Here is a 13,127-nt window from a genome sequence, read left to right as displayed (position 1 = left end):
CCCAAGCTCAAAATGTTTGTCCATTCATCCTAATTTAACTAATAAAAAATCTTAAAGATTGCGGTCCATTTATAGCCAACATTATAATGTTGAAGATTACAAATCCTGATTTTTGGACCCAAGGTAATTTAGGAAGGAGAAAGAAAAATGGAAAATTGCATTTTGTTATTATTATTATTATTATTATTATTTATACAAGGTAGGTTACGGAGGAGAATTTTGATTCAAATCTTGAATATCTTCTTTTAGAAATATGAAGAAGTATTAATTTTTTTATACCAAAAAAAAAAAATTATCAATTGACCTAAAAAAGTCATTGGTGAATTGAAAACCGAAGTTGAGGTATGTAGACTTTGTTATATAATATTATACCTAAACCTATAAGTGCTTATTCTAAATCCCTAATTCTTATAATCATTAACCTTTGACAAAAAATTGTTCATAACATGTCAACAGGGTTTTTTTTTTTTTTTTTTTTGGTTGAAAAAAAGGTAGAAATTTTAGTACCAAGAAATCTGTATGAATAGCAGCAGGGGTGATGTCCCTGCTCTGAAAACTTGCAAACAAGCCAATAACATGTCAACAATATCAAAGCAAAAGTTACATAATAATAGGGCATATACAAATATATACATATATTATAATCCAAATAACATCCCGACTCGCAAGAAAGAAACAGTTAGGAATGAGAGTATCACTCACCCAAAAGGAGGAGAGAATGTCATATTATTAGTAGTGATAATTAGCATCACATGAACTGTACAAGTAGTACATAATTAATTTTCATGGATCATGGCTTGTCCTTCTGGGTATAGATATAATCGAGATGGGCAGCCAGGGTCCTCCTCTCTAAGCACTCATCCTCTGAAAGTCCATGCATGTGACAGCTCTCAATCAATGCTTCAAGACTATTACGTGCCGCCGCAACCTATTAAGAAAAAAAGAAAAAAAAAAATACAGAGCACCCATGAATCAAAACTCGTAAAACCCAATACAAATTCTATTTATTAAGAGACTCAAAATGTGAGAAACATGTAAACAAATTGGACCAACCTCATTTTGGGATGTGGTTTCATCTATGTTCGATTTTGGGTCTGGACGAGCAGCATAGGTGAGAGTCGTGGAGCAGAGAACAAGGGATAACATAAACAGGGTAGCGAAAACCTTGGCCATCTTTGGCTTTCGATAAGACTGTAGTATGTGGAAAATGTATGGCTTTCAATAGAATGTGCCTTTGGGAGGGACAAGAAGAATAGAGGGTGTGATACTGAATTTATAGAAGAGATTGGAGGTGGCCCAAGATAGGCAGTGTGTGAAAGTGTGGAAGGACAGGGAGACTTTTTTTTTTTTTTTAATAAACAATATAGCAGAATATTAGGGGCCAAAAACTCTAATTTTATATAAGATACGAATAAAGTAATATACTTCCTTCTGGATACGAATATAGTAATATACTTCCTTCTGGAAAAAAAGAAAAAAAGATACGGGGTATATACTTGAATTAAGGGAGAAAAGTCAAAGACTTAATGACCACTGAAATTTAACAGGAAAACAAACTCAGAAACTTTTGGCTGAAGTCCCTCGTTGATAACGCTAGGAATATGCTTTGTTTGCCTAATAGATATGGGATGAACTGTACGTAATCAATTACCAGCTGATTGATATCTCTAAGAGGTTATTTGGAGTTTATTTGGAGTTTTGGACAAAAAAAATAGTAAAAATTTAACTTGTGTATTAAGAATATAGAGAATATATAATTCAATTATGTTATTTTTAAAATATTAAACTAGCAAAAAATTATTAAGTGAGGCAACATTAAAGAAGAGTTCTAAATAAAACTTGATTCTAATCTTCTTTATATAAATACACTCATTCCATAGGAGTGGGTTAGACAAATTTGAGCTCACCTCTTCGAGGAAGCCAAAGGTATAACTAGGCTAAAAAACCTTTATTCTTCATATAATTGAACAAGTGAAAATGACTCATTTCATGTACATTATAGAAGTGAAACCTTGACCATATTATTTGGGGTTCAAGTGGTAGTCTGGTGATTTGTTTGTTTATTTGAATTCTACTTCCCCTCCTTTACTATCTACCTATCTTATAAAAATTTCATTGTTCATTTTAAAGATGGTACCTAGTGCACTTTTAGGAAATTGATCAAGTGAATATGGTTTGTATTTTCTGTGCAAGCATGAAATTTCCACACTTAGTAAATGATATTGCTAATGTAAAGCAATTAAAACTAGTGGTAAACGACAAATTAGGATTGAGTGCAATAGCTAGGGTATTGCATCAGTACAATTATCCCTCTCACTCAAAACATTTTTATCATTTTTACTTTAAAAAAAAAAAAAAAAAAAAAAATTGGGTAGATATGATAGGATTTTGAAAATTTATGGGGTTTGTTCACCGTCTAGTCAAGATGAGATTTGAATCAAAATCCTATATTCGAAAATAAAAAGTTTAGTTAATTGAAAACTCATTCTATTCTTAATATAAATAAATAAATAACACTCACTCTGATAAATTACTAACTCTGATAAATAAATAAATAAATAACACTCTGATAAATTACTAACACTCACTCTGATAACTCATTATGTTCAAAAGCAAAATTACTAACTTTATTTCCTTGTGAGCTAGTAAAATTAGTCTCCTCTAAAAAAAATAAAATAAAGAAGAAGAAGAAATAAAGTAAAGTTAGTCAGCACTAGAAGGTTTCATAGCCAGAATGGGAGGAATCCTCCGCAATTACATGCTGTGATGAAGTTACTAAAACAGAATAAAACAATTTTAATAGGAGGTAGATTCCATAATTCACAATTCATAAGGTGGTAGAATAAAAAAATTTATAAAGAAAATCCAATCAAACCTTCTATGTTTACATCATATATACTTTAAATGTTTGAATAGGTTATGAGTTCTACTTAATTCAATTGGTAAAATCTCTTACCGTCGAATAAAAAATATGAAATTCAATCACCGCCTATACCAAAAAATCATTTGGGGTCTTGGTCTGATAATAAAAAATAATTATCAGGAGCATGTCATAGGTTGAAACTATCTCAAAAAAGAAAAACTGTTACTTTCATATGTTTGTGGTATAATTTGCCACCCTCCTTAAAAGTTATCATGACTTTTAAGTGAAGTGTGTAATGTATTTTTGTGTTAGAACCCTATTCTCTCCCCTTATGTGTGTGCGCGTTTATTTCTAAAAGAAAATAATTATTACTTTTATATACAAACATAATCATAATAAACTTCTATTGATAACTACCATAATTAACTAATTCTAAATTTAGGGATGGGGGAAACAGATTGGGAAGATCAAATTTTGTTGAATTTTCTAGTGCATTGTATTTTGCATGGGTAATTGACTAGTAAAACATATAGAACCAAATACATTTGATGCCTCACAATTTTGATGCATTTCTGGTGCATTGTATCACATTAACTTTTGATGCCTCACAATTTTACGCCTTGTCATTAATTGTTTGGGTTATTTGTTTAACTATATAAAAGCATAATTTTATTAAATTCATATTAGTAATTATCATAATTATTTAATTTAAATTTTATTGAATATTGTAAGATCATGTATATTTAAATAAAAATGATATGTCTACAATATTTTTATAACAAATCCTAAGTAGCAGGTGATTACTGGTTGTTATTATTGGGTTAAAAAAGTAGTCTTAGTGTAAATTCAAATTTGAACTAATAATAACTAACTACCCATAATTTGTTGTAAAAATATTGTGGACATAACACTTCTCATATTTAAATGGAGCATGCTACTTTCTTTTTTGCTTCTGTCGGATACAAGTTGGCATCTTCAGTTCTTCACCTCCTTCCCCAAAGGTGGAGGGAAAATCTTTGGTTTTAAAGCTTATAAGAAAACAACTGCATCACTTAAGAACGATCCTAATATCAATATTTAAGTCATTTTTGCCAATGACATATCACAAGCCGTACCAGTTGATATTTTTAGACCAAGTCTTTTTGTTTTTTGGGATAAAATATAGCATATAGCAGCCTAGCAGATACAAGTTGATTATTTGTAAAGATTATTCAAATGTTAGATCATTTTATATGAAACTCGGAATGTAACCCCTTCTCCCAAAAAATAAAAAGGATCATATATACTCTAAATGGCAATAAACTAAAAACCATTCTTGTAAATGCTAATAAGCTCGTGATTTATCCTTCTAGATTGCTGTTCACATGGGTTATAGAATGTTAGTCGACTAATACAAAATTTTAAAAAAGAAGAATTAAGAACACACGAGGAAATGGAACAAATATAAGTAAGAAATTTGGAGGGAATACGATTAAACTAAACAAAAATATTCATGTGACCGAATCTCATTATATTTTAGAATGTACAACGATAATTTATTATCACAACTCACAAGTCGACATCCAAGAAGATTATGCTGGTGCATAACACATGGAGTCAAAGGATCTAAGGCTTCGTTCGCGGAAGATTAGCCAAAAACAAAGGCATATCAATGAAATTTTTTTTAAAAAAAGTTAATAAAAGTAAAAGGCAGAAAAGAATACTTGAAAAATGCAGTCAAGAAGTGTGCAAGGAATGAAAAATGTTCTTTTTGTAACAAATTTCTTTGTAACCGAAAGCCTATATGGTTGAATGAGTCAAAAAGATCATCATGCTGAAATTCTTTCGGTAGGTAAAGCCGAATGTTGAGTTGGGCTTGGGCACGTTGGATCTTTCTTGATCTAATAAGATTCTATACTCCAGCTCATTTATTGACTTGATTCTGTCTCTTTTCTTTGTATGTGCATAAATCAGCGGTTGCAATCCAAAATGTTCAGAAACTATGGTCAAACTATATACACAACCCTATAAAAGTAGCACCGTATTGCAGTAATATGTTACCACGTAAGTTAGAATCTCCTTTTTTCTACTGAGTTGCCTATAAAAATTCTCTGTCAGCACAATTTTCTGAGTAAATTTGCTGCTTCCAAGGCAATTAGAAACTTCTAATTATGACCATACACATTAAAATTTTGATAGGTTGAAAATTGATGTTTAAGGTCATGTGGCTATCAGCCTTAAATTTGATCCACGTTCACTATGAATGACAAGAAGTCACAGATTTTCTCTATCTTCAATTATTAGATCTTGGGTTCACAATTGGAATCGCTTTCAATTCAAATAACATTATGAGTTTGCTAGAATGTCGTCTGGGCTCCATATATATATATATTACTCAAAAAATATAGGACAACAATTATGGATCTTTATCCTTCAGCTATACATGATATAGATGATTGACAATTCTGATTGAGAATCCACTATATATGTTTCTCCTTTATTGGATTGCTTTATTGATGAATTTACAAAAGTTTCACGGATAAATCTTTATGGTCTTGATATATGACAATTGCTTTGCTGCAGCAAGTAAATATAAAGCAGTAAACAGATGACGAATTGCAAAGGCTTTCCACATTTTTACAAGAGTTGTGGGCTCCATAAAAAAGAAAATTCATGGACAAATAATTGATACATAGTACAAGCTTTCCCACTACTCTCGATTCCATATGAACAAGTCGAAAAGAAGATTTTGACTGCAATATGTAAACGCATATCTGTCTACATGTGCGTTTAGTAACTTGGTTTGCTTAATTGTTCATACACTATAAGCAAATAAACAAATCAGTAAATAAATCAATTCAAATGATATTGTATATTATATTATGTTCTTCCCCAAATTGTCACTTCTAAGAGGCTAATCTTTGCGTGAATTGCAAGGAACTATATAGAATGATAGAGTTTCATCATCAAATTCATCATGCACCTGTCCTCTAACCCTGAAATAGTCGGTGGAAACAAGTCTCAAATTTTGTCATAATTTTGTACTGGATGTAGAGTTGCAATCAAACCAGAACCACAGTTTAGAAGAGACCAAAAGAAGGGTCCATCAAATGGACACAAAAAATGGGCCGGCCTATTGATCATGAAGGAACAGTGTGGAAGCAGTGTAAGGCAATCGACGTACAATAATTATTTGGAGAGTGTTGAATGATTGAAGGTTTGGATTGGAGATTGATGTAAAACTTTGCAACAGATAGTCAAAAAGAGCATAAATGAGTTTGTGCTTTTCTAGTGTGAAATTGTGAATACAAGTGACAATATTCTGCTTAAAAAAAATATGCGCTATTGTATTTAATAATACAAAGTGCAAGCGCCAATAATGGCGAAAAGGATTTATTTTGACATGAATTTTTGTCACTTGCTGTGTCCCACCAATATTAATAATCAACTGAGCAACTGGCTTTGAAGGGAATTGAACGGGTTATGAAGAAGAGTTTACCTGGCTAGCATGTTAGAGGCCATCATTTTGTTTCTCAATGATCAACGAATTGTGAGGCTATCAAACGTGCCTATATATATAGCCTAGTACGTTGCTGTTCATGCAAAGTCGTTCTCACAAAAGCGGTGGAAGTGGAACCGAGGAACCAATTCTTGGCCTGGGTTAAGGGAGAAAATCTATGTTCACAACTTTGCTGTGACTACAATGTTGTAGACTATGAATGGTGGAGAAAAAATAATAAGTCTATATGAAAGAGATATATAAACCATTTATCCTCCGCCATATCATAATTACAGCGAAGTAATGATTCTAAAACCACTTAAGCTAAGGTTATACCAAGTATGAATCCGGCATAGAAAAATATGGTGACAATCTTTTGCTTATTTGAATGTTCCATCATTTCAAGATTAGCACTTATGCAGTGTTATCTACTTATTTTTGTAAATACGGTAGTATTTGATAGATATGATACTATAGCACTTGATGTTGTCTCTAAGCAACAAAAATTGTGATTAACACATATTACTGCACCAACAAATCAGGTCCTTTATAGATAGTTTGAGCTTAACAGATTAAGAAATTAAATTAAAATTAGCCAAGAAACTGAGTAATTAAAGTTGAATGCAAACTTTATTTTTTACTTTTCCTATCAAAAGAGACCTCTCGCCTGATCATAAATTAATTGATGAATTGCATTCAAATTCTAAAGTCGAAACTCGACTCTAGCTTGAACTATGCTTCAATGGAGTTCTAACAAGTCAAGGCTTCATTATTACTCATTCCTCCCCCTTGATATGATAATTCAATTCGAGAGATTGAAATTGTTTGATACTCTGATGAATCTGCATCAATAAGAGGCACAAAATTGAAGCCTTGGAGCTAGGTAACCGACTAACCGTCATGGCTTGCGAAATGACACGCATGCATGTGCACAAACTTTGCTATCTACTAGTACCGTCCGGAAAAGGTTGAAAAATCACTTCACAAATAAAATTTGAGTGTGACTACTGATGAATTAGGAGTGTTCAGTGGACACTTGGCTTTTTTTTTTTTTCTTCTCCTTTTTTTTGGAAAGGTATCTTGTAAGAGAGACATCTTATGCCCATCTGATATGAAAGGTATCTTATAAAAAAAATATCTTATATTTTTCACACACCTGTCTCATATGAAAGGTATCTTGTAAGAGAGGCATCTTATATTTTTCTCTCTCACTCTTGGTTCATAACTCATTGTCTTGGGATTAAATTATAAACCAGTTTATTATTTATTGTTCTTACTACTTGCGACTCTTACGTGAATCACTTACTTATTTTAATTGAATTTAGCTCTCTTTTTTTACTATTTTCGGATCCACATAAATCACATACTCACTTTATTTAACTTTTACTTTTTATTTACAGTAATTTCAGAAAAATAATTAAATAAATTTTCTCCAAACCGAACACTAACTTGTGACTGAAAAGGAAAGAAAGAAATTGATTTGAGTTGGGCCTTCATGACCATCAACATGTGGCTTATTGTGTCATTGGCTTGTACTGGACCAAGCCCGGTTCATCTAACATTGGGCTTTTATTTGACAATATAGGCTGGACATAAGATATGGAGCCCAAGTGGGCCCTACGGTCTAGAAGGCCATAAGTCAAGCGGGAAACACTTCTCTGTGACGGGAAGGAAAAGATAGAAAAATGAACAAAATTGGAGCCACACACAATCACAAAGCTGTCAATTAGTTACTTTGTTGCTTTGTATATTTTGTGGGCCAAAAAAAAATTAGAAAAGAAAAATAAAATACTATAAAGTATAAACCTAGACATTTCTGACCGTTCAATCTCACCGTGCAATATGGCCCATTGGCCCATAGAGTCTCAACCAATTGGATTGGCTGTTCATTCTTTTGCTAAATTTTAGTTTAAGTATCTACAAGTTCTATTATATTACTCTTATAAACTAAAATATAATTTCAAGCATTCATTTATTATCTTGTTTAAGTGACATCAATTACTATCCAAAAAATTAAAAAAAAGTGACATCAATTAAATTTTTATTACATTTAAAAAAAAAAATCTTATTACATGAATTTGTAAATTTCTTATAATAAATTTTGTAGCAGTTTTAGCATGTCTTTTTGGTTAAATGATTGGTTGTTTACTGTGCTTCGATGCATTTGACTGAACAGTAATGGCAAAACCTTTTTTACAAAAAGCAATGGCAAATTTTTAACTGCATAATTATGACTCTGTCCATTAACTTTAACATTATGATAGGATCACCTTTTGTGTATCTCATTAATCCTCCAATAACTTTAATTTCTAATGGATTGCTTTCAACCACTACGATAAACACCTTTAAGGACAATCATGACGTTTGACCCATTAATTCTTTTTTTAAGTTCAAGAAGGTATCAAATGTTTGCCTTGATAACTATTGTAGCGTGTAAGCTCAAGTCCAAATAAAATGGTAGAACTCCATCAATCTCAAGGTTAAATCGCTAAGTAAGTAAAGTCAGATGCACTTCAGCATTCAGTATCTAAGTCTTTTGTGCTGCTTTTTGATTCTTAAATCATTTTGTGGGCAAGGTATTGCTTCACACCCATCTCTCCTAAATTATTCAAATTTATGGTATTAGATTCTAGCTTAAATTCTTTAGATAGGTATGCAGGTAAGCTATCCTTTTCTTGATTCTTTTTTTTTTTTTTTTTTTTTGGGTGATTTTATAAGTACTCAACGGTGGTAGCAACGATGAGTGTTAGTTACACATGCGATTTGAAGCACTTGATATCCAATTCCATTGCAAATTATTGAATTTTCCCAACAATCCACTCATACTGTAATACATGGTTTTAAATTGAAAGTGGGATAATCATTTGAGAATTAGCATTATCTAGTAAGTGAAGTTGAAATTATTATACCAATTCTTTCATATGAATAACAAGTTCTATTATAAATTTTATTTATGAGCGAGATTCACTATTATGTAAAAGGGAAAACCATGTTTAAAGGATATTAAATACTTACTCAAAAATCAAAGTTTCTTTATTATAAAATAGATAAAAATGAATAACATTGCTCCGGAGAGTGACAATCGTTATCACAATGATTTTATAAAATTTAAATACCTATAATTTCTTGACATGTTGAAACTCATCACATACCACTTAGTTAAATTATGTTACCTACTTTTTGTCATGGTTCCATTTGTTACAATGCAATTGTGTGAAGCAAAATAGAATTGGAGCCAATCAATCCAATTAAACCAAAATGCTTCCCTTTTACGTCGTGACATAGCACGCTAAGATTGGGTAATCCTATGAACAGAGAGATAGGTGATCCTTGCCCACTAAATACATCATAACCAATCCACCATAGAAATTACATGCGTATTGAAATTATAAACTATATAAGTCCCTTTCACCATCATTTTCTTCCACATATATGTTTCTCCTCCAACCCCAGTTAGCCAAAAGCAACTGAAATATCAAATATTACAACTGGGATTTGTTAATTATCCAAAAGAGACTTACACCTTGAAAGTTGTAATTAACATATTCTTTAACCCCAACAGTTCAAATTAACCCCTAAAAAAGCCTATCCACCCGGTCTAGCTAGGTGTGGCTAGAGCCATATCCAATCCTATGGAGGATAATATTTCTACAACTGCTGAAAGCAGCAACAGCTTGCGTTATCGAAAATTGAGCCTAGTTGAGCCGAGGGTCCATGCACCTACGACTTGTGGCCATGCATGTAGAAAGATTGATGGTGTGGCTGCATGGCTCTTACAAAGTATTGCAACAGCTTTTTTCACATCTTTAGAGCTTTGCTCGTGCGTTTATGTTGACACCAAAGGCGACCCTGATGATTCATGATAATTACAGTCAACTGGTTTGCACTGATGGGCTCGAGAAGGAAACTTAATTAGGACGGAAATCAAGGAAAACAATAGTGGGATGGGAAAGGCCGAAAGGGACAAGATGGAAGTAAATATTATCTGCTTGTAAATTTCATTATTAATAAGGCTATGTATTACTGCCTTACAAAAGTTGAAAATAACGTGAATTTGATTTATTGTAATAGATATATTCATATGTAGTAAATAAGCTTTTTCAAAATAGCTTATTACGTTTGCCAAATGAGATAAAATTTTTGCAAGTGGGCTATGAAAATAGATGTCAGCTTTCTGCTAGGCACATATGCTCTGGAGCCACTCATGTTCTAAGGTGTAGCTTTTAGTTGTCTATTCCAAGCATATGTTTGTCCAATATGTAGGGTGCTCAATTATTAATTAGCTAGGAAATTGCAAAAAATGGAAATGTATAATTTGTTTTTGCTTTCCCTTTTTTCTAACAAGATATTTCAAGGTTTGTTGTTGAGTAATTTTGAGAGAAAATTTTGAATTATGCTTATTATAGTTGACTTGAACGTCAATAGAAGTAATATATAATTGCAGATTTCCAGAACCTGATATAGAAATTGGAAACAAGTTCTTGGAGAGAGAGTAATCTAAAGGAAAGTGCTACTTAGGCAAAATTTTCTATAATTTCCTAAACACTTGATTTTCACATGATAGATGCTGTGTTATTTAAAATTCAACTCCCATTTTCCATATGAGGTGGAAATTAAGGCGCACAATGAAAATTGATGGTAGTTATTGCCAGCCTAAACCCACAATGATCCCTTTTTGGTTAGGTATCAACCCATAATAATCACATTAGCAGAATTCTGGTCAATATATAGCATATTGCAATGCCTAGTTGTCAGTGCAATTGCATTGAATTTAACCTTTTGTTCCCCAAATAGATGAGTTTGTGGATATTTTGGCACCACAGACACAGTAAACAAACGAAGCAAATCTTGCTGGATCTTACACTATCAGAAAGTGAAGAACTACTTTTCCAGCACTTACAAAAGAAACTTCTCTTGCTCTGGATATATAAAACGACTTTTCTAATTTTCATTTTCATTGGAACGTCATCTGAAAAGGATAGGGCAGGTCTCTATAACTCAAAGCCACTCCATTTTATCTAGAGTATATATAATTTAACATGTACCGACAGAACCGTTTTCTTTTCATCGCACAATTCATATATATGACTATTGCATAGTGGCCTAGTGGGGTCTGAATGAAAGTAAGAGGAAGAACACTTTCTTCAACAATAAGGATAAGAACCCCCGACTAGATGAAAGGCAAGAAAACTGTAAGGGAATATCCATAACTTAACGACTGTGGTCACTCTAGCTAGAAAGGCTTCTCAAAGCGAAGACATTACTAGATTCCATGAAATAGAAGTCACAAGAATTTATATTATTATATCTATGATTCTATATATAAAGAATAAGAGTAGGGGTACGTTAATTTGGTACACTATAATAGAATAATTATTTCTTAGAAATAGGTATTCAATTGTTTTCGTTGCGTTTGCGTTACAAAAAATAGTAATTCTTTAGAAATGATTATTCTTTAAAATACAGAATAATTATTTCTTATAAAAATGTGTTTAATAGCTATTCATTGAGTCACATAATTTTTCAAAAAAATTTCCCAAAATCCATAATTATGGAATAGTTTTACCATTATTGTTCAAAATAAGAATACGTATTCCCTAAGTAATCATCATTGAGTGTATTAAATGTGTCCCAGGTGTTTTCAGCTTTTAATTGAAAAAAAAAAAAAAAAAAAAAGAACCGTAACTCTCTCCTGTGCTCCGTGGAGGTACATGGGATACCTTCTTGCTTCTTCATCAATAAAAGATCTAATTAAATAGTTAAAAATAAAATAATAAATATGATTATGATGAGGCTAAAATTTTTATTAACATATTAAAAAAAATCCTTAAATTTATATAGCCAAGCTTGAGAAGAAATAGCAGGATGAGTTTTTTTTTTTTTTTTTTAAGAATTATACATGTATACGAGGTTAAAATATATTTTTATCTTAAATTTAAAATATATATATATTTTTACAAATATATACTCATTTTTTAAAAAACCACACACATATACACTTAAATTAAATTAAAGTAGATTTATATTTTAAATAAATAAATAAATAAAGAATTATACAATCCATAATTATTCTAATGAAAAAATTAGCATCATTGTAATTATTTTTTCCAATATCATTGTAATTTAAATTGATACAAAATGTTTAAAATAGTTCAACCAACGAAAGGCATGCCAGTTGAACCAATCTCTGGCCATGCAGCAATCGTATGTGATGCTCAAAATTTGGAAGAAGCTTGTTAGAAATACATTATAGACTAAGAAGAGAATCAAGGTCTATTTAGGCTACTTTTTTTTGTTATATACTTATAAAAATAATAAGTAAAAGTAGTGCTGTACTTAGAAACAAAAGTGAAATTTCAAAAAAATTGTACAAATAATTTTTTCTTTTCTTTTAAAAAGCAACGAACACTCGCGTGCCAAGCTTCCATGGAAACTTATTTATTGTGATTTGAGAGTGACATTTATGGTTCATAGACAGTCTGAGCAGAAATATTGGGTACATGAGAACTAGCTACTTCATTCAGGCGGACTCGTTACATACATAACTAGTTTGACATAGCTAGGGTATAAAACTTTTGACATATATATATATATATATATATATATATACGTGAATTTGTAAAGCTCATGGCTAAGTATATATTAAAACATTCTTTTATGTGATGGATACGGTAATGATTTCTAGGCAAAAGGAAAAGCAAACCTTGAAAACTCTTTTTGCTAATGATTTTTTTAAAACATGCCTAGTCCTTTGCCTTTATTCCCTTCCTCTACAAGACTGGGATG

General features: G+C 31.5%; 1 protein-coding gene across 1 annotated transcript; it reads right to left on the bottom strand.

The window, feature by feature from the left end:
- Positions 1-585: 585 nt before the first annotated feature.
- On the bottom strand, positions 586-1,257 carry LOC115949579 (phytosulfokines 3-like). The gene is made up of 2 exons (XM_031066861.1): positions 1,054-1,257; positions 586-928 (listed from the first exon to the last, which is right to left on the bottom strand). The coding sequence occupies exons 1-2, from the start codon at positions 1,171-1,173 to the stop codon at positions 791-793; spliced, it is 258 nt and encodes an 85-aa protein (XP_030922721.1). The 5' UTR covers positions 1,174-1,257; the 3' UTR covers positions 586-790.
- Positions 1,258-13,127: the final 11,870 nt, after the last annotated feature.

The sequence above is a fragment of the Quercus lobata genome, chromosome 6 (assembly GCF_001633185.2).
Source record: "Quercus lobata isolate SW786 chromosome 6, ValleyOak3.0 Primary Assembly, whole genome shotgun sequence".
Classification (NCBI taxonomy): domain Eukaryota; kingdom Viridiplantae; phylum Streptophyta; class Magnoliopsida; order Fagales; family Fagaceae; genus Quercus; species Quercus lobata.
This window is presented reverse-complemented; position numbering and strand designations above follow the sequence as displayed.